A 26,217-nucleotide genomic window follows, 5' to 3' on the forward strand; every position below is an offset into this window, starting at 1 on the left:
CTGCTGCGGAGCTGTTTTAGATCTATGTGAAAGCCGGTGTTGGCAAAGACAACTATGCTTGTGATCAAGCCCGAAGCAGCTTGTTCGAGAGTCAATCGTCAAGTTTGCCACCAAGCAGTGCCGGTATATTTGTTGGTGAAGGTTGTAGAGGTGATGAGACTTGCTTGATAGGTATTGGCATACTGCCCGCAAGCTTCGCTGTGCTGTGTTGGAATATGTGAAGCTTATCTGCAGGACGTGTGACTTAACGTCGCTTTGACTGTGCATAATCGGAACGCTTGCGTGAGGCAAGGGGTTCTCCGTCAAGTTTCTGTTAACCCACGCTTCTCGAAGCGGAAACCGTATGTCCAACGCAGCGGTTCAATGGAATACAACAGTGGTTAAACTTAGCGAGCACAATGTCCTCTTCGGTGGCATTGTGCTTTCCAACTATTATCGGCGTGCCAATATTCTTCTGTTGAATGGCACAAAGCCGCGACAGCTCTTCCATTGGCCCTTCCCATAGGCGGCTCATTAGTGAGTCGGGATCCTTTGACCAGTTGCCAGACGCTCTACTAGCTTCGGGATCCTTTCGAATGCACCGACTTTCACTTGCTGGTAAGAGTTCGGCATGCTTCAGGAGAAGGTGACGCCGTCTGGTTTGAGGTGTGTTTTCTCGGGGTTTCGAAGACTGGACGCTGCATAGAGCAAATTCGGAACGGTGGTGGCCCTGGAGCTTCCGAGTCGCGAAAGCTTGCGCTGCTGAGCCGATAATCTCGAGATCGCGATGCGAACGTCTTCAGCAGAATGTGTTTGGTACGCGCACTGTCCGTCGACACAGCGCCGCTGCTCAGCTTTGCCAGTCTTAGACTCTTTGTGAAGGCCGTATGGTTCCAGTATGCAACGCGCTGTATTCACGTTGGGCGGTTCTCGTTGTGAGCGTCGTGCGTGTTTGAAGCTTCCAGCTCTCTTCATCCATCCTTGACACTCGCCTCAACTTTGTCCACGTAGTCCTTGAACCCATTGTAGCCGGGCAGACCAGCCTTCAACGGATCATCAACACAACCCGGCTTCGTCTTGCCCTTCTCAAAGTCTCGATGCGCTCCTCTGCCCCCTCGTGCCTCAGCCTTAACCAACACGGCAATAACAGATCCAACCTTAACCTGAAACTGCCTATGTCCAACAGCCCTCAAAATAGCATTAATCATACCACCATGCGCGGTAAGACTGACATAACTTCCCTTTCCTCCCTTTGATCGTGCTTGCCCAAGTACATCATCAAGCAACAAAGCGGCTCGATACGTATGCGCCTCCTCCGTCTCCCTAAACACTGGATCCCATAGCTCATCTTCCTCGCTAAAGCCTTCCTCAATCTGATATCTAGGATACCTCTCCGCAATAACACTCCTTCTACTCCGCCGATCGCAAGTATGCACCCCATTCGTCTCTCTCAGCAGTTCTTTCACTATCGGCTTCCACTCCTTGTCCAGCTTGCCCTCCCGCGCCAACGACTCAAACGTGATTTGCGCAGTCCTACACGCCCTCTCCATCGGACTCACAAACCAAGAACTCGGAACCGGCATCCTCGCCTCCGCCAATTGCGTCCTCCAGAATCGACTCTGTTCGCCCGCCTGCCGCTCCCCCAGCTTCGATAAATACGCATCCGCCCATGTGATATTACTCTCTGGGTCTCCATCTAACTGCGCCCAGTAGCAGTCCCACGGCTGTGTACCGTAGTATGCTTCCGCGAGGTTGTGGTAGCCCTGGCCGTGGCGGGCGAGGTAGAAGATGTGGTAGGATGTGTTGGGCGGCGCGTGATCGTTCAAGGCCGAGATGTGGTGCGCAAAGCGCTGCCAGTCGGTCGGTGGTGGGTCGTCATTATGGCCGCGGCCGAGGGAGGAGTCGGAGTCGTAGGATCGAGAGATCAGCCCGAAGTTTGTGGTTGTTGGGTCGAAGGTTGCGGGGTTTGTGGACTCAACGGAGGGGAGGAAGTAGGAGGATGGTGCTGTGAATGTGAAGTGGACGTCTTTGACCTGCTGCATACTGTCCGACGTGATTGGTAGTACGGCCTGCTGCGAGCCGGATTCAGCCATGGTGAACAGGAAGACGAGAGCAACGGTAAGGAACAGGAGAATAGGAACTACTGTCCGGACATGTAACCACTTCATATGCACATGATTGTGGTTGAGATCAACCATTGACAGCTTTGATTACACTCATCTTCGCTGGAGTCTAAGATACCTACCTTAGGTATTTTGTCTGAGTGGACGTCACTTGGTTCATACTTTCAGAGTTGAATTGCGCGGACGGGTAGGAACTATACGGCGCACTAGTAAGCCAGTCTGGTAGCGTACTACGCTATTGGTCTTCTCGAGCCACCCTTGAGCCTTTGCAGGATCGCTGTAGAGGATAACCGTCAACACGCCGCCAATATTGCCGCGCTCATGTCCATCTGCAAAGAAATGGGCCACGTGTGAAATAAAGGCAACTTGGAACTTGCACGCAGTTTTGCTTTCTCCGGCGTTGTGTCCACAGACTTTTTGACTGGTCGAGTGAAGACGGGAAGGCTAGCCTGATCTGGACCATTCAGCGCCGCCAATCAGTGTCCGTGATTTTCCCGATAATCTTGGCTTCAAGTTGCGATGACACGAAGTGATCTACGTGCCGTACACTATACTCGACTGATTTGTTTCACCGTTCATATAGTGATACTATCCCTTCGGCCTAATGATAAGACAGAGCAGAGTCCATCCTAGTAAGTCCGCGTCTATCGATTGATTCATGATGTCAGAAGTGTTGAGCCTCCACGACACGTTCAGCCAGTTTCGTGTTGATGCTTTGAATGTACAAGTACGCGTCTTTCAGTCCGTGCTTTGTGCTTGACAATGTTTCAAGCAAACCCATCGTCCCTTCTATTCAGCTCCTCTTGTTCCGACTCCAGGGTCAAGTAAAAATCACCAGCACTACACTATGCCTTCCGGCTACAATGTCACCGACATAGGGGGCTTGCCCTACGTCGTCTACCCTGATGGCACAACATACTCTACAACAGGCGGCAAGGTCGACGCCAACTGCACTCTCAGCGTATGCCCTCTCGACCAGAGTATCTACGGCTATCGACCTACTCTGCCAGGCTCCGCAGTCCTCATCGCTCTTTACGGTATCTGCGCAATTATACAACTTGCCATGGGTATACGGTACAAAACATGGGGATTTATGACTGTCATGTTCCTTGGCTGCCTTGATGAGATTCTTGGATATGTTGCTAGGATAATGTATAACCAAAATCCATGGAATGGGTCTAGTTTCGTTATGCAAATTGGTAAGTCTACGAATACTCCTTTTTGTTCCTCACTTTTAATGGTCATGCACGATTCTAACACGGTGTCCACCACAGTTACAATCACCATCGGTCCGGTCTTCTTCTGCGCCGCCATCTATGTGATGATTTACAAGATCATCAACTACATCGATCCTAGTAAAGCCCGTTTCAATCCACGCTTGATCTATTGGGTCTTCATCTCCTGCGACATCGTATCCCTGGCCCTTCAATCCGCTGGCGGAGGCCTGTCCTCAGATGCAACCGGCAACTCAGGCATGGGTGTCAACATCGCACTCGCTGGTCTAGCATTCCAGGTAGCCACGCTGGCAGCTTTCATGCTCGTTTGTGCGGATTATGCATTCCGATCACGACAATCTTGGAGGAACACGCATCTCCCAACAGCCTTCAAATCCTTTGTCGGCTTCTTGACACTGGCAGTGTTGCTGATCTTTATTCGATGCTGCTACCGAGTCTACGAGCTGGGCAATGGGTACTCTCGAGATAGTGAGAGTCTTCGGGACGAAGGCCTTTTCATTGGTCTTGAGTCCGTCATGATCGTGGTGGCTGCTTTTGCTTTGGTTGGAGCTCATCCGGGCCTTGCTTTCAAGAAACATGGAAGAGATGGTTCTTCGAGTCAGAAGGCTATGATGGCAGGGGAGAAGATAGAGGATGTGGATGGTTCAAATGCATCGTAAGACGCGATGTGGACACACGATATCTGAGCTGGCTTTACGATGTCGTGATGCAGCATGGGGCTTGCAAAGTTTGAACTCCATCCATGTAATTTCGAGACTGCTGTTTAGCCAGACAGACGCTTCGATCAGAAACGCATGGGCTAAATGCAATGTGGTGGACTTTGCTAGATCTGAGGAGGGCACCTTTACCCGAAAGGGTGAAGGTTTGGGGTTGCAACTCGGCACCCAGGCGCAGCAGACTGGTGGGAATGGTAGGACACCAACACAACTGATGTCTCGATTAAGTCTGACCTGCTGTACGACTTTTCGGTTGAGAAAAGTGTTCATGAGAAACGACATAATTAGATGCTATAATGCAGCCATGGTTAATACTTACCATATGCACGTCAGCTGTCCCAATCTCAGTTAACGATTTCTGAATTGCAGTCATGCTTGCCCACCTCATGCTCGATAAATAGCTACTTCGCACAGGGCCGTCAACTGATGACAAAAGTGATACGTAGGTCGGATTTCTGCAAATTCTGTGCCACGCCCTGATTTCAAGCTTCTAAAGCGACCCACCAATGCCTAATTCATGCCTGGTCGGCTTCAAATATGCAAAGCTTGTCCCTGGAGCTTGATCTGCTAAGCCTTGCTGAGCCTGCAACCAGACACCCCAGTCAATACTTCCAGAGCCAATTATTATGACGTGTGCGCGACTGTACCAGCGCTTTATTAAAGCTGTGCTATCCAGGCTGGAAGCTGTTGGGAACGACGAGACAGAACGCGTCTCACTCCTGATTATAGGTAGGCGTGCTATAAGCATTGATTGGCACCAGGTTAAGCCTAGTCGAGCTTCTAGGCATATCAACCTCCAACTAATGCCTGGAATAAAGCTGGTTCCATCCTCGTCGTATCCAGTACGGCAGACCGCATACATCTTGAAGCACCAACGAGCGACGCATGTGGTGACTACGGCACCTGCCAATCATATCGATACAGAGAGGCCTGGCCGCTCAACTGCCTACGTTTGTGCTTCCAGCGGCCGCAATTGTGCTTGACGAAGTGGCCCTCCGTGACCATTCGGTATGACCGGCAGGTGCATGGCACGACGAGTGTCGAGGATTAACCATGCTTCCACAGCAAACCTTGCCTCGACGCAGGCGCTTACGGAGTTTCTGTTTAGGCGGCCCGGAGTTTCTATTGAATTGTGCCCCGCACGTGAGCCGCAGGTCCAAGATCTTCGTCACCCGGCCAGCAGCACCTCGATCGCGCTAACCGTAATAGGAAGGTTTTACGCCATACCCTGATTGGCCACTAGTCGTGCTGCGCTCTTCCGCCAGGGGTAGCATTGGTACACCACCTGAGATCATGGGCGACTGTAAAACAATAAGGACCTCCGCGTTCCAAGGCACAGTTTCCACCTGTATTGTCGCTTCACGGCGATCATGTGGCTATGAACAAGTCTGTCTGATAATGACAGAATATGCGGCTCAAAGATGGACCTTCTCCACTAAAACCACTGCAGTATGAAGTTGAAGCATGGCAGAGCAGTGGTTCTGCTACGCGTTAAAAGAACGACTCGCCAGGTTTGAACGCTGTAATGGAGCGTGTCGTACATATGAACAACATATCACATTGTTAAAAATTCCGCTTCGAATCTGCTCAACACCTTCCGAGCTCCTAGCATTTCTGGCTTGCTTGTAACGGCAGCTGCGTCGGAAGGAAAAGCACCACGCTATGGCAAAGATGAAGATACTTCAGAACGACACGACACCGAAGGAAGGCAAGGTGACTTTCATCAGGAAGATTTGCAACTTCTTGGGGTTCGAGAAGAGCTACAATCTGCCGCTTTGTGAGTCCTCTACATCCTTGATTTTGTGTTGTGAGGAACCAACCGGGCTAACACGACTATGTCTTAGTCATAGTCTTCGCCGGCGCAATGCTCGGGTTTGTCCTCGCGCGCTTCGAATACCTGGACATCTCAGGCACATACGCCAAAGGAGCAGCGCCAGGAGAATGGTACTGGTACCGAGGGGGGCATTACCGCATAGGCATCACACTGCACCTCTCTTGTTGCTTGCCTGCAGGCTTTCTTATGGTTTGGCAATTCGTTCCGGCGATACGACACAATTTCCTCCTTTTCCACCGCATCAACGGATATGTTGTTATCACGTTGATAATTCTGTCCAATGTGGGCGCTTTGATGATTGTACGACGCTCTTTCGGTGGTGACATGTCGATCCAGACGGCAGCGGGTGCGCTTGTTGTGCTCACCACCGTTGGCATCGTGATGGGCTATATCAACATCAAGCGGCTGCAGGTCGATCAGCATCGAGCGTGGATGCTTCGGACTATGTTCTACCTTGGCACGATTATCTCTGACAGGATACTGATGATCATTTCGGCGATGATCACTTCTACTATCAGGTCTTACTTCGTGGTTATGAGCTGCGACGAGATCTCATTCATTGTACGTGATGAAATCAGCAACACTACCCAATACATGCGTCGGAATTACCCAGCCTGCTTCATCGACCCGATTAATGCATCATTGGGTTCAGGATCGATGATACCTGACAACAAAGTTGCCGTTCAGGCGAACATCTTGGGAGATAAGACGGAAGGTACAGGCGCGGCTTTCAGATTGACGTTCGGCTCGAGCTTGTGGCTGGCTATCCTTCTGCACTTGGTCGGGGTGGAATTGTATCTCGCGTTGACACCTCGCGAATCTCATAGACTGAGGCAGGTGGCATTTCAGAAACAATTGGAGGCTGGTATGAGGGACCCAGGAAGTCATGGGTTGGTACCTGAACGATTCGGCGATGCAGATGAGTGGGTCTACGATCGTGCCGGAAGAAGAATGTCTTCCGATGATACAGAGACATAGCAATTATGATGCTGAAGAAGGAGCACTGTCCTCATCATTATGATTGTAGGGTCAAATAAGGATAGATGAGTCGGTGAACTCCCTCCTCCTTCAGAGAGCGCCAACGAAACGAATCGTTTATCCCCAACCACTTTTTCTTTGAGGTGACTGTGATACAGACATGAACTTGACGTTTCCCTTACATTTTATGCAGCGCTTAACAGGTTAATCAAACAAGCCAAAAAATCTTCGTTCCTATCGATGGCTAAAAACGCACAGATTGGAGGTGGAAATCGTTAAAAATGTGTCGTTCCGATATCGACGTGTGTACAAGGAGCTCACCGATGATACCACGTTCTTAGAGCGCGGCCGTAGTCCAATGCATCCCTCAAAGGTGCCTCCACGATCTTGTTCTTGTCAAAAGCATTGCAAGAAGCTTTCAGACGATCATTCCAGAATTTGGCTACGATGCGCTAGAATTTTGACACAGTAGGCAGCTTTTAGCCCTACGGCCCGTAGAGCATGCAATCTACGGTAAAGCAAGGCAGGCAACTATTAATTATTTTGACAGCAGTCCTCCTTGTCCTGTATCTTCACTCATTTGGTCGGCAGTATTGTTGCCCTTTTCTGTCCTTCTCTTGCACGTGTGATGCCCTGTCTGGCGCCTGTATCATATCGATACAATCCCACCCACCCCTGGGACAATGGGAGAACAATGGGTCGTGGTCACAATAGTAGGAATCAGGCCAACGATCAGCTACATAAAATTCTCGAACCACTCCAGCACCATCTGCGGCTCCTTCTGGAAGAACAGATACCCGTCCCATCGTCTTGTAGATCCCTCAATCCAATATAGCTTCTTCTCCGAAACCGGCATATTATCGAATACAATCTGCACGTCTTCCGGCTTTGTCGTCACATCGTCCTTCACCTGATACACGAAAGTCGGCACGCTCGCACTCTTCGCTGGCTGTCTCGGGCCCAGCTCATGGATACCAAAGTTCGTGGTCATCCGACAGACCTTATCAACCTGATCCATCTTCTCAGCAGGCACGCCATCACGCTCGAAGTTGCGTTGCATGGCACTAATGGCAGAGATGGGCTGCGGTCCAGCCAAACAACGCACGTTGCCATCCTTGAAGTACTGTGGGAACAAATCCATAGCCCAAAGAGACGCAGTGAAGCCAAGACAGCGGCTGAACAGGCTGATACTCATGTCTTTGGTGTCAGGTCGAGCGCGAGCGTAGATAATACTGCCAATGACGTCGCGGGCCTCGTACTTCCCTCCGCTCAATATTCCTGAATTCGCCGGACCGCTTTGACCGAAATTGCGGAGGTCGTATGTCAGAACGTTGTAGCCAGCATCGTGAAGAATCTTGTAGTCGGGTATGAAGTTGACCTCAATGGTATTGCCCGTGGCTGCGAAGATTGATCGCCATGGCTCGAGATGTGATGGGTGGCCTGCGCGTGTGAAGCCTGAGGGATGGTTGCAGATGATAAGCTTCGTTGAGTTCGGACAGGGGATGAACCAGCCTTCCAGGGGCACGCCATCGTAGGATGGGAAGAAGACTTCTTCATATTTCAGACCTGCCTCACTCGGGCTATGCAATATCGGAGCTCTTGCTGACATTTTGAGACCCCTAGCATAGCCATCAAGGATTTGCTGGATCTCTTCCTCGCTCTTTTCGCTCTTGGCAATAGAGCCCATCTTGTCGAGATTGTGGGTGATGAAGCTGCCGAGATTGCGAGGCGGTATCTGTTAGCTGCCCACGAAAAAGGTGAGGCTCAGTCAGTTGAAGCAATGAGACAATAGCGTTGATACGAATTGACGCGGCGCGAACAACGATCATTTTGATAAATACCTACCTACTTACCAGCCCCTTGGAGCAAGCACAAATCGTCGATGCTGAATAGTTTACCCATCGCATATGACTACTATGCGGCCTGACTTGTTCGGCGCATGTTGAATAACTAGTTCTTCCAAGGTTCGTACCATAGCAGCGGCAGGCATAATGAGTGGAATACCAAGACCCTCGATTGTCGTGTTGATGAACAGCCTTTGTGGGCTGGAGCGAGCGACGATCAAGCAGGCAAGACAACAAATACTCCTGAGGAGCTTCCTGCGATAACTGATTCTCCGACGAAACGACGGCCCATTGACACAATCTGGTACAATAGCTTACCGTATTCTTCTCCATTTTCCATTAGGCTCTAGAATCCAAGAACACAGCCACCAAGTCAAGCCAGTACCAAAAAAAGCGCGGACCGCAAATTCATGGGGAAAATAAAGCTAGGGCTTAAATTAGGCTGGTGGTCCCTATTGCTAGGGGCACTCTTTTCTTGTTAGGCGTCACTTCCGGGGCAACGATTCACCCTAGAATTTTGCGGTCCGCGTTTTTTTTGGTACTGGCTTGCAAGTGTGAACTGGCAAGAAATATATAGTGTGAATTCCAGGGCGTTAAAGCTACGGTAGAACAGTCAAGGATAATACAGCAATCTTTTTTATCAACAGGCCCGCATCCCGGAAAGTCATCGTGGCGCTTTGAGCACTAATTTTCACCGTATAGGCGCTCATCTGGTCCTGGCGTGGCGTGAAGCCTCAGGCCTCGAAGACATCTGCATATCATCGTGGTTTCGTATTCTGGATGTCTATCGCAAATCGAGTGGTTTCGTAGGCTGATGATTCAGCTTGAAGGCAACGGAAGACGTATCAAGTCAAGGGTGAACTGCGCGAGCTTTATCTTGGATACAGCGATAGGCTTGGGGCGGCCTTGCAAGGTTTAGGTTGCGCCTATGAAGCCCAAGTATAAATTTCGATTCAAGGGTATTTCAGCTCTTATAGAATCGCGGAGCAATACAAAGCAACAAAAACTGTGGGCTACGGGGCTGGCCACAACATGAAACGTGAAAGCGCCATGCTTGATGATATGGAATATCAGAAAGATGAGATTATACATATGCAGTCTATCATTGTTGCGCCACTGTCGGATATGAGAACCGAAGCCTGAGAAATGGTTACCGTCATCGCTACCCTGCCTGGAAACCTCCTGACTCGATATCTCCTCCCTAGTCCTTTGCTGGCACAAGTGTCGCATCAATGTGAGAGCTTCTAGCAGCAATCACGCTGCCCAATGCATTGACTGATGTAGCCTGCATGATCTCGAAGATGGACACTTCCGCTCCAGCACGTAAAGCCAACATATTCCGTAGTTCCACCGCTGACAGAGAGTCGACACCAAAAGTAACCAAAGATTTGGTAGCATCGACATCTCGTTCGTCCATCATGAATATGTCCACGAGCTGCTTCGCGATGGCTTTGACCACCACCTCACATGCTTCGTCGAAGGTTGATGCAGTGGCAATGGAGGCTGCCAGCTCTCCCATACCACCACCTTTGCCATCTGAGCCATGGTCTGCGGAGCTGTCTTTCGGTTTCAGAGGCGAGAATCTTCGATCGCGATTCAAGCCTGACGCCGCCCAATCAGCGCCTTCAATGCCGAGAAGTAACGGATCTTGAGGCGAAGACAGAATGGCGGATCCAATGGCTTGTAAAACCTGATCTTCCGTAAGTGCCTTCCAATGCTTGAGTCCAGCTGCAAGCTTGTCGTTCTCTGCAACAACACCGACCGCTTGGACAACACCGATGTCGACAGCAGCTGCGTGGAGACCTTGACTCAATCGGTGCTTCGCCAGAGCATCTTGGTAGGCGTTGCCAGCTGCATAATTGCACTGACTGGGCAGACCAACAATTCCGGACAGCGATGAGAGCAGAACAAAAAAGTCGACCTCCTTGCTGTGAAGTCTTTCGTGCAAGTTCCAGCTGCCGTGAACCTTTGGTCGTACTGCACCGTTCCACTGCTCATGAGTCATTCTTTCCACCAAGGAGTCTTGAAGTACCATGGCTCCCTGTATGACACCACGAATGGGTGGCATGTTCTTGTCGCAGTCGTCGAAGGCTGTCTGGATTGACTGCTTGTCAGCAATGTCGCAAGCCGATGCGTAGACTCGACAACCACGCTGTGCAGCTTCATCCGCAAAAGGGCGAATCTTCTCTGCAGTAGCACTTCGAGACATGACGATAATGTTTCGAGCACCTCGTCCAATGAGCCACTCGCATACTGTTCGCCCTATGCCTCCCAGGCCTCCGACCACGAGATAGGACGCATCGCTGCATAGCTTGACGACTGGAGTACGAGGGAGTACCTGTAATAAAGCATTAGCTGGCGGACGTGAATACCAAAGCATTCTTTCACTTACCGACACAAGATCGTCGTCGTTCACACTCAGTACCTGCTTGCCGATCTGCTTGCCACTCTGCAGAAGACGGAAAGTCTTTTCAATCTCTGGTAAAGGTCGCACATTCAAAGGCTGGACCAAGGAGATCGCCTGCTGTTGTACGAGGGCCATCACCTCTTTCAGTGCTCGCTGCACTTGGGAACCCTTGTGTTCCTCATACTGAAGAAGGTCGAAGGAGGAGAACGACACATTGCGTGTGAAGGCTCCAACCTGGAGACTATTGTTAGATTCGAAGTCCTTCTTGCCGACCTCAATGAACCGGCCAAATTGTGCCACGCAGTTCAGACTCTCCTGGAGCAATGCGCCTGAAAGACTGTTCAACACGACGTCCACACCCTGATCTTGGGTGGCCTGGAGGACACCAGCGGTAAAGGACTTGTCCCGGCTATTGAAGATCTGCTCCAGAGGTATGGCGTAGGTCTTGTGCAGAAAATCACGTTTTTCGGATGTTGATGCAGTTGCGAAGATGTTGGCACCGACATGTCGTGCGATCATCATGGCAGCCTGGCCGAGTGCTCCACATGCCGCGTGGATGAGCACGGATTCTCCCTTCTGGAGCTGAGCGATATCCTTGAGACAAATGTAAGCCGCGCTGTAGCATTTGGGGATCGAGGCCGCAACTTCGAAGCTCATGTCTTCGGGCATGTGCACCACGTTGGTGCAGGAAGTGCGGACGGCATTTGAGTAATCACCTCTCATGAGTGCTGCCACCCGATCACCCATTTTGAAGCCTTTTTCGGCAGCGCCGGAACCTACACGAGCAATGGTTCCAGCACATTCAAACCCCATGGTATTAGTATCCAGCTGGCCCATGGCGGACATAATGTCTCTGAAGTTTGCACCGAAAGCCTTCGGCCGGATTTCAATTTGCTCAGCCTGGAGGGCCACACCCGCATCGTCACGATCCACGAAAGCAAGAGTGTCGAGTATGCCGGGAGTGCCGATAGCTAGTTGTAACCTTCGGCCAGGCTGCATCAATGGTTGAATTCCGGCAGTGTCCTTCTGAGCAGACGGAGGAACGAACATTCTGTTCCTCTCGTAGTCTTTGTAGAAACGAGGAACATGAATGACGTTGTCACGTACAGCATATTCGAAATCGTCGATATGCTGTGTATAGTCGAATGACGCCTTGAAGACACTTCGAATTGCACCAAGAGAGCTTGACGACCAGCCGTCTTGCTTTGGATCTAGGTCCAGGACGATGGCTCGTTTGCCAGCGTACTCGGTACGTAAGGTCCGTAAGAAGCCCTGGCTGAGGCTGTTATCGATGTTGCAATAGTTCATTGCCGCTCCAGAGGTCAGCCACAATAGTCCCTTAGATCTGGCCGACAGATCTCGAAGAGCCGTGAATTCTTGGGGTGTGGGGTCTCTGAGGAATGGTCGCTCAACGTCACCCAGGAAGATGCAGAGTTTGCCATCTGCCTGAACATGTTCCAGTGGCTCGATCGATGGTCGAGAACCCGTGATAGTAGCAAGCGCCGAGGTGGCAGAATCGAGCCATGTTGAAGGCGGAGGAGTTCCAGAAGTCACAAGCACAACAGGTGCATAGTTTGCTGGAGGAGTATTCGCCGATACTGTAGAGACAATTACTCTGCAAGAGTGCTGTTCTTTGTGCTCCGTATCATAGAATACATGGTCAATGCCGTTGAATCCGGCGTCGTCAAGTGCAGCGCTCCAGGCCGATGTTGACAACGCTGGCTGGATGGAGCTATTTCCCTCGTGTTGTTGCCACCACTCAGGCAAAAGCCCCAGAGTCAGCCACCGATCCGGCAAGTCCCGTCTTGGATCCGTGAAAACAAGGGAGCCTTCAGGCTTTAACAGCTTTCTGGCGTTGATAAGTGCTCTTGAGGGACTTTTGAGGGTGTCTGAAACTTGGTCAATGAGGATGAGATCGTAACTCGCAGCCTCAAAGCCTTGTGCTTCTAGATTCTTGTCGATGTCGAGCTCTCTGAAGGTCATCAATTGCTGCCAGGCCTCCAGCCGTGACTCGATCGCTCTGGTACCCTCCTCAGAGATGCTTGTAATATCGTAACGATCAACGATATCCGTTGCGTGATCACCGAGTGCTTGGCCGACTTTGGCAGCGATAGATTCATTGGCACCTGCCACTTGCAGGATTCTCAATTGCGGCCTCTTATGTGCCAAGAGCTTTGCATATGTTGCAATTTTGTCTGCGCATTGCGAGCTGCCTGCAGGCTCAGAGAGATGCTTCGAGAGGAGGTCCTGTTGTGGCACTATTGATGAGAGTGCTATTTCTCCCTTCATAATAGATGCTATTTTTGGACCAACGTCGCAGAGTAGGCGTCCTGTAACGGTGCCCTCCACGTCCTGCAAGAAGGTTTCCATGGCGGATGACGAGTCTTCCGCCTCACTTTCGTCGCATGCAAAAACCTTATCGCTAAAACCCATCTCGGCGCGAAGCAGCATCCAGTAATAGAGATATTTGTGGTGTGGCTCCATGTTGGAGACATCTTTCCGCGAGATGTTCTGTATGGCTTGGTTCATGTATGACATGCAGAGCCTTTGCAGGTTTGAGAATGTACGCGCAGTCCTCTCTTCAGTGGGAGATCGAAGCGCTCTCCTCATACTAGCGGCACTAGACACATTGATATCAGGCTGCCATGAGATTCTTGCGAGCTTGTTGTAAGTGTCCTCGGGCTGCATGATCTCGCCAAGGGATCGTGTGATATAGTGATCGACGGACATAACTGGTTTAGGTGATACGCCATCAGAAGTATGGTTGACAACCACAAGGTCGGCGTCGAAGCTTTGAGAGGTCTCGCCCACAATTTCAGAGTAAGCCCGGAACTCGTGGCCTGGATCGTTGGGAATATCGTGAGCGATGTACAACCCTTTTATGACTCGAGGGACAAATGAAGCAGATGTGTTTGCGCCAGGAAGAGCGATATAGTTCCCGTAGCCAAACTGGAACAGCACATCCAATGTAGTCGGATGTATGACATGGGCGTGCTGATGCTTATATGGTTGTGCGGCAGCTGTGTCGGCGATGGTGAATGTTGCAACAGCCTGAGTATCGCGAGCTTTTACCTGAGTCAGATTACGGAATATTGGTCCATGCTTGACTTCGATGTGGTGAAGAGCATTGTAGACGTCGGTGGGGGCCAGATTCTTCCTGTAAGCGTCCATCGGACCGTGGTTGTCAAGTCGTGAGAGTGCCGTTTGCGAAACATCAGCTTTGGCATCGTCAGCGGTCGCAATTTCTGTTTGGACCAAACCTTTGCAGTGTTCAGTCCATTGTCCTTCGCTATTGATCGAATAGACATGAAATTCCGTCCACTCAGATGCGTATATTGCTTTTGAGCTGGTGGGCGTGAATGTCATTTGCACCTCGATTCCCTCTGCATTATCCGGGATGACTAGAGCCAGAAGGACTTCGATGTCGCGGAAGCGGTATCCCAGCGCGATCTGATTGTTAAGTTCAGCCACTTGAAGGGAAGCCTGAATTGCCATGCAAATATAGCCTGCAGCTGGAAAAACAATGTCACTCTGAATGACATGATCACGTAGCCAAGGCAGATCTGAAAGCCGGAGGATGTGGCGCCACGTGGGCGCCAGCATGTTTGTGCCGAGTACAAGGGAACCGAGAAGATCATGATCCGTATGTGTTCTGTGTCGGTGCACACGGTTCATACGCGGCTCGGACCAGTGTCGTTTTTGATGATTCCAAGGATATGTTGGCAAGTCGTGAAGGACCTGAACATCTGGAAGCTCTTGGGGGAAATTGACACTGCCCATGTCAAGAGGATGGCCAGCTCGAACCAATTCACAGGCCAAAGCGTGCATTGTGTCCAAAGCACTCATTTTCCTGACCAGACTCGGCAGGTATTGAATCTTGCAGCCGTGGAAATTTGATTGTGCGACCGTTTCCTGGATCGGACCAGACAGTGCTGCATGAGGGCCGATCTCAATGATAACATCCACATCAGATGTCGTTGTGTCCTCGTCCTCGAAGCACATGGCGTGCAAGGCTCTCGTGAATTGAACTGGGCTCGCAAAACTGTCGACCCAATGCTTGGGGCCACTTATACGCGAGCCGTCAATTTCGCGCCGTCCAGTTGTAGGCGATGCGTATATGACGGCAGGGTCCATCTTTCCGTCAGGGGCGATAAGTCCATCTAGCCATTGTCGGTAAGTTGGTGACAAAGCCTCCATATGATGCGAGTGATAGGCACAGTCAATCTTGAGTCGTCGACCGAAGACATTATCGGTTTTGAGCATATTCTCGAGTTGATCGACGGCATCAGCATCACCAGAGGCAGTCGTGCTGCTTGGACTATTGAGACAGGCGACGACGACCGAACCTTTGGGGAGTCTTGAGAGATAGATGCGCTCCAGTTCTTCAGCACCAAGACCTGTCGCAATCATTGCACCTCTTTTTTCGACCACACCAGGAATGGTCTTGCCGGCTATCTGACCACGAGCGAATACGACAGCCATTGCAGCTTTGAGAGTGAGAGAGCCCGAGGCATAGGCTGCTGCAACTTCTCCGCTGGAGTGACTGCATAGCGCCGCCGGAACAACGCCCCAGGAGCGAAGAAGCTCAACCAGCGCAATTTGCACAACGGCAGACAAAGGCGTGCTGAAGGCCAATTCGTTTACTCGCGTGTCCTCTGGTCCTTTCAGAAGTTCGTCTAGCAGGGGTTAGTGATGAGCTAATAGCAGTGTCAAAGGAAGCTCCTACCAATGATGCTCCACGTGCATCCAAGGTCACTTAGGTGACTCTGCGCGGCGTTTATCGTATCCTTAAAGATAGGGTAAGCTTCTATAAGTTCACGTCCCATTGCCCACCACTGAGCACCTTGCCCGGTAAAGGCAAAAGCAATACGAGGCTTCTCTTGGGTCCTTCTCGGACTCAATTGTGACACCTCAAGCTTATTAATCAGTTCGCTGATCGATTTGGCGGATTGAGTATTGACCCATGGAAGCTTTGAGCGGCGCTGACCAAGCGTATACGCGAGGCTGTCGAGATATGTTTGCTCTGACTCAGTCACTATGGTTCTCAGATGCTCAGCAAGATTTGCGGCCATTCTTGTCGCAGCCTGTTCATCCTTGGCACTCAATGTGAAGACCCTCGACCGAGGCGAGCTGGGCAGATCCCGACAGTGGTTGGCTAGGGGGCTTTCTGATTTGTTGAAGGCTGCATACGAAGCATAATCTTCTAATATGGCGTGTGCATTGGCACCGCCATAACCAAAGTTATTGACAGATGCTCGCCGTATGCCAGCCTGACGGGCCCAAGCCTCCAGCTTCGTTGGAATCTGGGAAAGCGTCAGTAAAAGAGTAGAAGATGCCATCAAAGAAGCTTACTTGTATTCGATACTCATCGAAAGGTATTGCCGGGTTCGGCTTTTCGAAATTGACGTTGGGCGGTATTTGCTTGTGTTGCAGAGCCATGACAACCTTGATAATGCTTGCAAGACCGCTGACAGTTTCAGTGTGACCAACATTAGTTTTCACCGAACCGATCTTGAGCGGTGAAGGGCGTGCACCATCCTGCGAAAATCCAGAAGCTACTGCACCAGCTTCTATAGGATCCCCCGTTGGTGTACCGGTGCCATGTGCTTCGAAGTAAGTCGTATCAGCAGGATTGAGACCTGCCTTCTTGTAACATTCGCGAATCAAGGCTGCTTGAGCTTCTTGGCTAGGAGTTGTGATAGTCTCTGTTTTCCCATCCTGATTGAGTGCAGTCGCACGTACCACAGCACGGATAGGATCTTTATCCCTCAGAGCGTGGTCGAGGCGCTTGATAACGACGGTAGCGGATCCCTCTCCTCTGCCGTATCCACTAGCTCGGCTGTCAAAAGCATATGACCTGCCAGCCTCGGATAAGAATGCACTCGACATGACCATAAAGTTGTCTGGGTTTAGTATAACATTTGATGCAGAAATGACAGACATATCTGAATCACCCGCTTGGATGCTCTGGCAAGCCTGATGGAACGCGGTGAGAGTGGTTGAGCATCCAGTGTCGATTGTTTGGCTTGCGCCTCGAAGATCGTAGAAATGAGAAAGTCTGTTAGCAGCCATGGCGGCACCGACGCTTACGAGCAGAGCACGTGGTAAAGTCTCTGGATCTCTCATGTGCATCTCATTGTAGTCGTGGAAAAATGAGCCGGCAAAGACGGACGTATTGGTACCTGCCACATCTTGTAGCGAGAGTCCGGCTACGGAACATTAGCCAGCAAACTCTGTGGTACCAAATCAGGGTGCCCTACCATTTTCAAATGCCTCGTACGTCAGCTCTAATTGAAGTCGGAATTGTGGATCGTAAACCTGTATGAATGTGAGTATATGTATCTTTCCTAGTTGCTCGACGTACTGAGGCAAGTTCTGAAGTGAAGTTGAAAAAGTTGGCATCGAATAGTGCTACATCCTCAGATAAGAAATGTCCACCCTTGACATTCATCTACCGTCATATTAGCAGGCCCCGATGTTCAAAGCTTTGCCAAGCTTACAGTATTAAGCTTTTGTCCATTCGGATGGTAGAATGCGTCTTGGTTGAACCTCGAGGCAGGGAATTCAGACCAAGCACTCTTGGACTCTGCACAGAGCTTCCATAGTTTCTCTGGGTTGCTCGCCTCGCCAGCGAAACGGCAGCCCATTCCAATAATGGCGATAGGCATTTGCGAAGCCATGATGTCGAGGATGAATTGGTATGTTGAGATATCCTGTCAGCCTGCGATGGCCAGATGAAAGATTTGATGAATAGGGTCGGCCAGCCTTTTGTTCCATCTCTAACTGGCTGGCACGACATGATTTCGAGGACCATCTATTCACGAACAACGTGTGACACGCTTCTTGTGAAAACTAGCTCCGTATGAATTTGTCCATTTCCGATAGAGGCCAACTATGGTTTTCCAAGGGCTAGTACTATCATGTCAAGCCGTGCCAACGCCATGTGCGAGGGTATGGCACACACGTGGCTGTAGGATACCATGCGCGCGGAGCCTGATCTTGTGGGCCGGGCTGAGTCAGCGGCCATTCGTCCTCGTGGGATTGTCCGCCCGAGGGACATAGGGTAGTAGGGCTGATACCACGCATACCGTCTGCTTAGTGTTTGCGGCTGTCTGCGATGGTAGACTGATAGAACCTAAATCCACAACAGTAACTTGAAGCTCAGATCACGAAAAGAAACTCCGTTGATCTAGATACTGCTGAAAAGAGTTCACGCGAAGTTTACACGTGTAAGCTGTCGAGGACTAAGACGTCATTGTTGTCTACTGTAGGATTGCTCAGGCAGGCACCCCCCAGTCGATCGACGCAGTCGCTCGACCTACTCAAATTTGTGCTTGAGACTGGCGGAAAAGCGGAATGTCCGCCTCAAGCACAAATTTGGGCAGGTGTAGCGACCACTCCGCTTTCCGGCGGGTGACTGGCCACTAGCACGTCGACCGACCGTGCAAGGCACCACCAAGCTTGTACTAGCGTCTAATACGCGTGTCAGAACGGCTGGGTCAACTCGAAGCTCGATCTTCGGAGCCTCATCCTTCGCCCAGATTGCAGTCAAGATCGAGACAGATTCATTCGAAGATAAGATATCCGAGATTCGTAGCGTTAGCAAGCATTTCTACTTGTTCTACTTGGCATAATACGCTCGTGTTTACCGTATCATACGACCTTTACTTACCTATCCACTTTGCGACTCGGCTGTGACCACTGTCTTCCATAGGTCGCACCTCTTAACTTAGCGATGATTGAAGAGCATCGTTTAGATGAGGGAATACGTAATAGAAATTGCAGGAAAGTTGAGCTCGTTCGCGTGTTAATCAATTCCGTCTCGAATTGCTATGTAGGTACGATGAATAGGCGAAGCACGATACCTTGTCACCCAATAATTTGGGTTGCTGCAGCCCATAAGTCATTATTGTTGAGTTCCCACATTTCCTCATCGCTCAGGCAAACCAGCAAATTCATGTCCCCAGATGCGTCCGGAGGATAGAAATACAAGGTGCCTGGTACAGGTGGCAGATTAGGTCGTCTGATAAACTGTGGTTCGCCAAGTGTTCCATATTTGAACACTAGAGATGCATTAGCCATTGAGGAGCACGAGATGTCGGTGGTCCTATCCGCAGGACCACAGTAAATCAGAGTCGACTTGTCCGGTACCCGAGATAGCCATGTAGCATAGCTGCGCACCGAAAACTCGGTGTTGTCGTTGATAAGATTCTTGCGCATGCTGCACGCGATTGAAGACAATGGTAGAGTTATGAGCTCTTCCAGAGTCAAGAAAGTACGCGAGTAGTATACCAATTGACCCATAAAGCTGTGAGAAACACCCAGAACGCCACGGGAGTCTATCGCTCGCAGCATGCGAGAGCTTCGTCTTCGATCAACGCCATCTTTGACCCGAAAACCAGCGAGACATTTCCAATAGAGAGATATGACGGCGTCCTCTGACGAGACGAATGGAACAGCAGGGTCGTAGCCAGCTGGGTCAGAGGCTATAGTCTTGACGCGCTGTGCTATTTTTCGAGAAAAGCGAAGCTGCGTCCAGCGCGCTGTGCGAGATGAAGATGTTGTTGGCAAAGGTCTGGCAGTTGCTTTCAGCCAGCTGTGATCCCGAATGACATCGTTTGGACCGTAAAGAGGGACCACACTTGCTGGATCGCGGTTCGCTTGCTTGATGACCTCGGCAGGAATTTTCTCCCCACACATAACAGAAGCTAGAAGGGTGATCACTCTGAACAATCCCGTACCATCCATTACATTGTGCTGGTTGGAGAAGTTCACGAGAGCACCACCCTTGATGAAACTGACCTGCACGAGGAAAACAGGAGGATCACCGTGCTCCGCAATATCATAAGGCATGGGAAATCCAGGTACTGGACAGAGAAGCCCACCATCAAGCATTTTGGCCGGAGCTTGTGCTGCAACGAGTTCGTCGTAACTAGGGCAGAGCCCCGTACAGTCCTTGAACCTGACAAAACTGTGTTGAGGGGAGTCCCCAGGCCATTCTGTTGATTTGAACCTTCCAGAAAACCCGTCACAGACGCCTTCGCGAACGACTCGATACCCTAACCATGGAATGACTTCCAGGATTTTAGCAGTAGCCTGTTCAAACTCTTCTATGACCTTGTTGCGAGGAACGGTCTCGTCAAGCTTGAACAAGGCAACCCCGTGGTTGTAGGTAAAGAGCTGCAGAAATTGGCCCATGACATCCGCGTATGTAGGCTCTTGACGGACAGGGTCAAGCTCGTCAGCGATATGTTTGAAGTCAGAGGTAGCTGTAGCCTGTCCGTTCAAGCTTTTGCCGGCATCTTGTGGCTGTAGAGGTTGCGCAAGCATGTCGGCGGTGTAGAGGGACTTGCGAATGCTCGTGCAGATTCTTCGACTGCGATGAACAGGCCTGACTAAAGGGCAACAAATTAGGGATCATATGAGTGGGAGCCCTGTACTGGCGAGTATCTGCTACGCGGATGTCGTAGCAGGACTATGTGGCCAATATGTTCTGCTGCTGCTACACAACATGCAAACATCTTTGCGGTTGTACGATAGTTGCTTGCACATTGAGGCATGGAGATCGCCCATGAAGATGCTAACGACTGGTAACATGAAAACGCAAGAAAGTCCGAGATGAAAGTCCTTGACACAGTGTTTGAAACATCTCGAAACTGTAGGGTTTACTTCGGCGCGTTGTGGCTGGCATTCGGGAGCTTGTGACCAGGTTGGGGTGAGTACTACATGTGGATATGTGCAGTATGCAGATAAGGCGAGTACAGCATGTGTGGAATGCAAATGGTAACAGTAGTTCTGCTGAGATTCGGATGAACGAAGAAGCAAAAATGTATGTACCTTCTGCATCGAATCGCCTGAAGGACGTGCAGATCAAAGCTAGTATGTCGTGAGCTATGCTTGGAGTAGCATATGGATAGCTCCTGTACTCCTCGGAGTATCAACAATAATGCTTTACCGTCCGTTAGACATTGTGTCATCAATATGCAACTTTCGTACTTCAGTAATGAGTGCGGAATTCCATCAAGCTTTCTGCCTGCATTGAGTTAAGCTATTCAGCCGCTAAGTAGAGCGCGGCGCTGCCCGTTCCACGCCAGCAGGCGCTAGCTCCCTGCGTCGACAGCTGGCGAAGATTAGTTATCATGCGTAGATGCAACATGATACAAACCTTCGATGCGTATGGACCATCTAGTGCGGAAACATTTTCTGCCATGTACCTAGCTAGTGGTTGTGTAAGTACGCAGATACTACCACGAGGGTACCGTATCGCTTACGATATCTTCGTAGGCCTCAAAAAAGCAATCGACACCGCATCATCTCTCTTGTAGCCTGACTGTCAACTCGATCGATCGCAGAGCATATCTCCTGCTACATTGTTTTTAGCAACACCCGCATAGGGAAATAGGCCTACGGTATACTGATATGACTGAAAGATTTAGCTGATGTTTCCCGCCGAATATCAGAGTTGCATTAGACCGCGCTCATCCAATGTGCTGTAGATTTTCCCAACCTCCACTTCCCACATGGATCATGAGCGCAAAACTCCATGCCTTTGGTGCGCTTGGTGTCAGCATAGCTCTCCTGGTCCTGAACCCCATGGATCGGTGAAACTCGTATGTGATTGAGCGCACCAGCTTGTTTTGCTCAGCAGTACTCCGGAGTAGTGGTAGTTAAGGCTCCGAACGAAAGATAAGCTCCACGGTTCGCTAAACAAGCAAGATCTCCAACACTAACTCCTCATGTTGCGTTCGTATTTGTGGCTGACATGGGACAGCATGCATACAAAAGAATGGCAGGGGGAACTACAAGGGCCAGAAGATGCGCCGACAAATCAGTCAGTAAGTTATTGAGAGATGCTGCAGAATCTATGACGCGTTACACGCCGTTTCCTTGCAGAATTCCAACAAGGATGTTAGTCATAAAGCAGCCGCATCTACCGCAACGAGGAAAATATCCCATTGCCATTTCCCATGTTCGAATTCCGCCGGCTCCTTACCGACCTGCATAAGACTGAAATGTGGGCCATCGATCATCCTACCGCAAAAGATGACATATGTCGTCTCGACTTGCCTCGAATATTGTGCTTACATGGCGGGGGGACCAATGCACGTATCTTTCGTACACAATGTCGCGTTTTAGAAGCAATGCTCAAACCACATTTCAGGCTCTGTTATGCTCAAGCCCCATTCTTTTCACAACCAGGACCAGATGTACAGACGGTGTACAGCAATTATGGACCCTTTCGAGCGTGGCTACGATGGAGTCCTGACAATGCCGTTGGTGAAACCGATGGTGTTTCGGATGAGATAATCACCGCAATCGATCTCGCTGTCAGACAGGACAACTTGTCAGGTGCTAGTGGAGAATGGGTAGGGATCTTGGGGTTCAGCCAAGGGGCCAAAATCGGTGCTAGCATCTTGAAAGCTCAGCAACAAAACATGCGAACGGGAAGCCCAAGGCTCCGGACCACGGCTCCGTCCTGGCAAACCTTTCGTTTTGGCATACTTCTTGCTGGCAGGGGTCCTTTGGTCCATTTCCCGACGATAAGCAACATCGACTCTACCTGTGGAAAGCTTGGACGCCTTAGTATTCCTACAATTCATGTGCACGGAATCAACGACGCCAATTTGCAATTGCACAGGAAACTATTGCACGAACATTGCGAGGACGGTTCTGCGAGCCTCATCGAATGGTATGGTGGTCACAGAGTACCTGTGACCACGCAGGCAGTGTCTTTGGTCGTCGACGAGATGCTCTCAGTGTTTCATGATACTGGTACAAAATGGCCTTCTACACCAGTACTATAACGGCAGGACCAGTGAGAATTCTGATTTGCTGATCGTATATGCCTTGGAAGCAAGCAGTCAATGTCTACAGGCTTTGTTTGATAGGATGGCCGAACTCATGAACCGACACTCCCACCGTACTGAGTACCATCCCTATTGCCCCACAAGTGGGATGGGCAAGAGTCTCCAATGCACTATGTACAAACTTACTCGCACGTTGTTTCCCTTACTGTAGGATACGTGGGCAGTCTACCAATAGAGTCAGGTACACAGAGTGCGTGGATGGAATCCTGAATCATGCGTGACCCGCATATGGTTCTGTCTATGCGGATTGACGCATGAGGAAAGGATGGGCCCGCCGCCATTTGCGTAGCTCGTAACCGCGGCCCCATGTATGAGGGTATCCGCATGGCACGAGAAGGTACAAGTACGGTTCTGTACCAGCAAGGATCTGAATTCTAGCGTCTCCCAAAAATGGCGATCGGCTTTGGCCGCTTGGATTCCAGTATGCAGCGGGAACAAGACGCGCCTCTAAGGGAACGCCCTTTCCTAGTCCAAATACAACACGTGTTGAATCCTACTACAAGTATGAAGATGCGCGTAGCTCGTGGAGAGGAATAAGGTGTGACAAGCGGCTCCAATGTATAAGATTCACGACCTTCCTTGTACGGGCTCCGATCGGCGTGCCTGTACAGCACTGTGTTGAGGACCTGTTCGGTAGGACCAGGCAGAGCCACACCTGCGAGTTCCTGATATGTATGGCCTCCGAGCTCTGTATCCAAGACCTCTACTATGTAGTCCGACATATTGTTGTACCAGTTGTCCCTGTTTGGACATTATCTCGAACATTCCAGCCTCCTTACACATCAACTAAAGCCCGAGATGGCAACGACATCGGCACCCGCCCAGCCAAGCGAGAAACCCAAGTCTCGGCAGAGACAAGGTCCAGCTTGTGCTGAATGCCGCAGACGCAAGCTTCGCTGTGATGGTCAACAACCCAACTGTGGGACATGTTCAGATCTCGGCATAACCTGCGAACAGACAACGTTCACAACACCTCGTGGTCCAAAGAAAGGGTACATGAAAGCCCTTCAGACCAGAATGTGTGAGTTGTACCAAATTCTGCTTCATCGGCCTTGGACTTACCTGACTCTTATGTAGCCAGCCTGGAAGCACGTCTGCAGGAACAGATGGCCTCTGCCGCGGCTCCAGCAAATCTTCCTGACGTCGGACTCCCAGAGATGCAGCTACCATGCGACAATTCGGATACACATCTGCAGGAACAGATGGTTTCTGCCGCAGCTCCAGTAAACTTTCCTGACATGGGACTTCCAGACATGCAGCTGCCGTGTGACACATCAATGTTTCAATTCAACGCACAGCTACCCACACCGCCAACAACGACGAATAGAACCGCAACATTCCTTCCACAGGAGATGAGCATGGACATGGATATGGAAGTGCTGCAGACATTTGGCTATGGCATCGACCCAGAAATACCAGAATTGGTTCGCGCTGATTTGTAGGTCGGATGTACAGACGAGAAGTACATATAGTATATGACGCTGACGAGACATAAATGCAGGGATCAGATGTTTTTTGAAAGAGCGCACTCCTTCGCTCCGATCTTGCAACGCCGACGGTACTTCTCCTGGGCCAATCAGCCAAGCAAAACCGAGGCACAAAGGGGCTTGCAATACGCCCTGTGGACATTAGCTAGCACGTTCTCCACGCAATCAGAGTATCTACGTGTCACTCTACGTACGGCTGCGCTCAGGATCCTCGACACTTTAGAGAACAGAGATCTTGACCCATACTCCATTGAGATCGAGCATGCACAAGCTCGAGTAATACTGCTGATCCACGACTTCTTAAAGTCAAGCTTCGATCTAGGATGGCTAGGTGCGGCAACATGCTTTCGACTTCTACAGTACATCCGCTTGTATGAGATGGATTCGCCACAGCAAGTCTCCAAGCGAACGGCTGCCGCCCAGGATGAAGACAAGGTTCATACAGAAGAATTGCGACGTACGTTCTGGGTCGCTTATACCATAGATTGCTTCATCAATCTGCGAAGCGAACGGCCGCTGACCTTTCAGGAGACAGCCGTAAGCCTGACCCGAACATGAAGAAGTCAATGTTTCCACTGACAATCATTCCCAGATAATAGTCCGGCTTCCGGTCCCTGAAGAGCAGTTCCAGTATGGGCGCCTCTCCAGACAAAACCTCCTCTCCGAAGCAGTAAATCTGTTTACCGATCAGGGCTATTGTCCCTTTTCAGAATCGATCATCATCGCTACCATCTGCACCCGAGCTATGCTACATGCACAGCAGGCTGCCGTGGAGAATGTATACAGCCGCGTTACCTCACGATTCTGGGATCGGCATTTCTGGATCGAAGAACTTTTGAAGGCCAGATCTCTAGTCCTCGGTCTTCATGATTCTGAGAGTATGATGGACACTGACGGTCTTCTCATTTTTGCCAAGATGGCGTCTCACAGTATTATGCTCTATCTTTGTCAGATCCTAGAGTCTAAAACTTGGATTACACCAGAAGACCAAGACGCCGTTCTTAAGGTTAAGGAGCGTACAGCACAAGCAGCGCAAGAGTTGGCCGTCCTCGCGGACTCGGTTGTACAATTGAATCGTTTCAAGGTACGTGAAATCATTTGGCTAGCCGTGCTATGATTGCTGACAGTCATGCTAGATCCACCCGTTCTCCCCGTTGCTTCTTGGCTTCTGCGCGGACTTTTTAAAGGACCGTCATGGAGATTTTGGCTTGGACAACATCAACATTCAACAAATAACCCAACTTCTCTCAGGAATGAGGTCTATGAGCAGGCTTGCAGATGATGCTTACACAAATGCTTCAATGCCTGCTCTGGCTTCTACCTCTATGTGAGGCTTGACGGGCAGTCTTTTAGAGGACGAGACCACAAAAATGTGTATACTATAAATATTTCTGGTGTTCAACCTTTCAGAATTGGATATGATTCATTTTGTTAACACTTGTGTCCCAATTTCGATCGTCACGCTGTAAACGGCTTCTTGTAGCTGTCAGTTAAGGTCACAAGCAGTTATTCCGAGATCCAGCAAGCCCCAATTGGCCAATATGACGCGCGACCTTCTCAAATTCGTGCTTAGGAACAGCCACATTGATCCATTATGGCGTGCCTAGGTATTTGCCTACGCCCGTAGCACTGACACAGTTGACATAGGGTACAGTGCAGAAACCGTGATTTCGGCCAAGTGTGGGGTGGACCTCTAAGGCGATTCGATCTACCGCAGACGGAGGCATTGCCATCCCGTGGCAGATAC

At 50.4% G+C, this 26,217-nt stretch overlaps 7 protein-coding genes across 7 annotated transcripts; 3 read left to right on the top strand and 4 right to left on the bottom strand.

The window, feature by feature from the left end:
- Window positions 1–950: 950 nt before the first annotated feature.
- PMU1_2 (putative phosphoglycerate mutase pmu1) lies at window positions 951–2,072 on the bottom strand (the record flags this gene model as incomplete). Its single annotated transcript, XM_064873310.1, has 1 exon — window positions 951–2,072. One exon carries the CDS (start codon window positions 2,070–2,072, stop codon window positions 951–953), a length of 1,122 nt encoding a protein of 373 aa, XP_064730414.1.
- An 877-nt stretch (window positions 2,073–2,949) lies between these two features.
- Window positions 2,950–3,996, top strand: PMZ80_004888 (uncharacterized protein; the record flags this gene model as incomplete). Its single annotated transcript, XM_064873311.1, has 2 exons — window positions 2,950–3,301; window positions 3,377–3,996. 2 exons carry the CDS (start codon window positions 2,950–2,952, stop codon window positions 3,994–3,996), a joined length of 972 nt encoding a protein of 323 aa, XP_064730415.1.
- A 1,921-nt stretch (window positions 3,997–5,917) lies between these two features.
- Window positions 5,918–6,865, top strand: PMZ80_004889 (uncharacterized protein; the record flags this gene model as incomplete). Its single annotated transcript, XM_064873312.1, has 1 exon — window positions 5,918–6,865. The coding sequence occupies one exon, from the start codon at window positions 5,918–5,920 to the stop codon at window positions 6,863–6,865; it is 948 nt and encodes a 315-aa protein (XP_064730416.1).
- Window positions 6,866–7,601: 736 nt separating this feature from the next.
- PMZ80_004890 (uncharacterized protein) lies at window positions 7,602–8,552 on the bottom strand (the record flags this gene model as incomplete). Its single annotated transcript, XM_064873313.1, has 1 exon — window positions 7,602–8,552. One exon carries the CDS (start codon window positions 8,550–8,552, stop codon window positions 7,602–7,604), a length of 951 nt encoding a protein of 316 aa, XP_064730417.1.
- Window positions 8,553–9,910: 1,358 nt separating this feature from the next.
- PMZ80_004891 (Type I Iterative PKS) lies at window positions 9,911–17,796 on the bottom strand (the record flags this gene model as incomplete). The annotated part of the gene is made up of 7 exons (XM_064873314.1): window positions 9,911–11,047; window positions 11,102–15,792; window positions 15,843–16,419; window positions 16,469–17,325; window positions 17,377–17,434; window positions 17,481–17,567; window positions 17,617–17,796. The coding sequence occupies 7 exons, from the start codon at window positions 17,794–17,796 to the stop codon at window positions 9,911–9,913; spliced, it is 7,587 nt and encodes a 2,528-aa protein (XP_064730418.1).
- A 1,189-nt stretch (window positions 17,797–18,985) lies between these two features.
- Window positions 18,986–20,446, bottom strand: PMZ80_004892 (uncharacterized protein; the record flags this gene model as incomplete). The annotated part of the gene is made up of 1 exon (XM_064873315.1): window positions 18,986–20,446. The coding sequence occupies one exon, from the start codon at window positions 20,444–20,446 to the stop codon at window positions 18,986–18,988; it is 1,461 nt and encodes a 486-aa protein (XP_064730419.1).
- Window positions 20,447–24,000: 3,554 nt separating this feature from the next.
- On the top strand, window positions 24,001–25,801 carry PMZ80_004893 (uncharacterized protein; the record flags this gene model as incomplete). Its single annotated transcript, XM_064873316.1, has 5 exons — window positions 24,001–24,004; window positions 24,061–24,421; window positions 24,485–25,007; window positions 25,063–25,554; window positions 25,658–25,801. The coding sequence occupies 5 exons, from the start codon at window positions 24,001–24,003 to the stop codon at window positions 25,799–25,801; spliced, it is 1,524 nt and encodes a 507-aa protein (XP_064730420.1).
- Window positions 25,802–26,217: the final 416 nt, after the last annotated feature.

This window comes from Knufia obscura (assembly GCF_036327395.1).
Source record: "Knufia obscura strain CCFEE 5817 isolate CBS 148926 chromosome Unknown scaffold_5, whole genome shotgun sequence".
Taxonomy (NCBI): Eukaryota; Fungi; Ascomycota; class Eurotiomycetes; order Chaetothyriales; family Trichomeriaceae; genus Knufia; species Knufia obscura.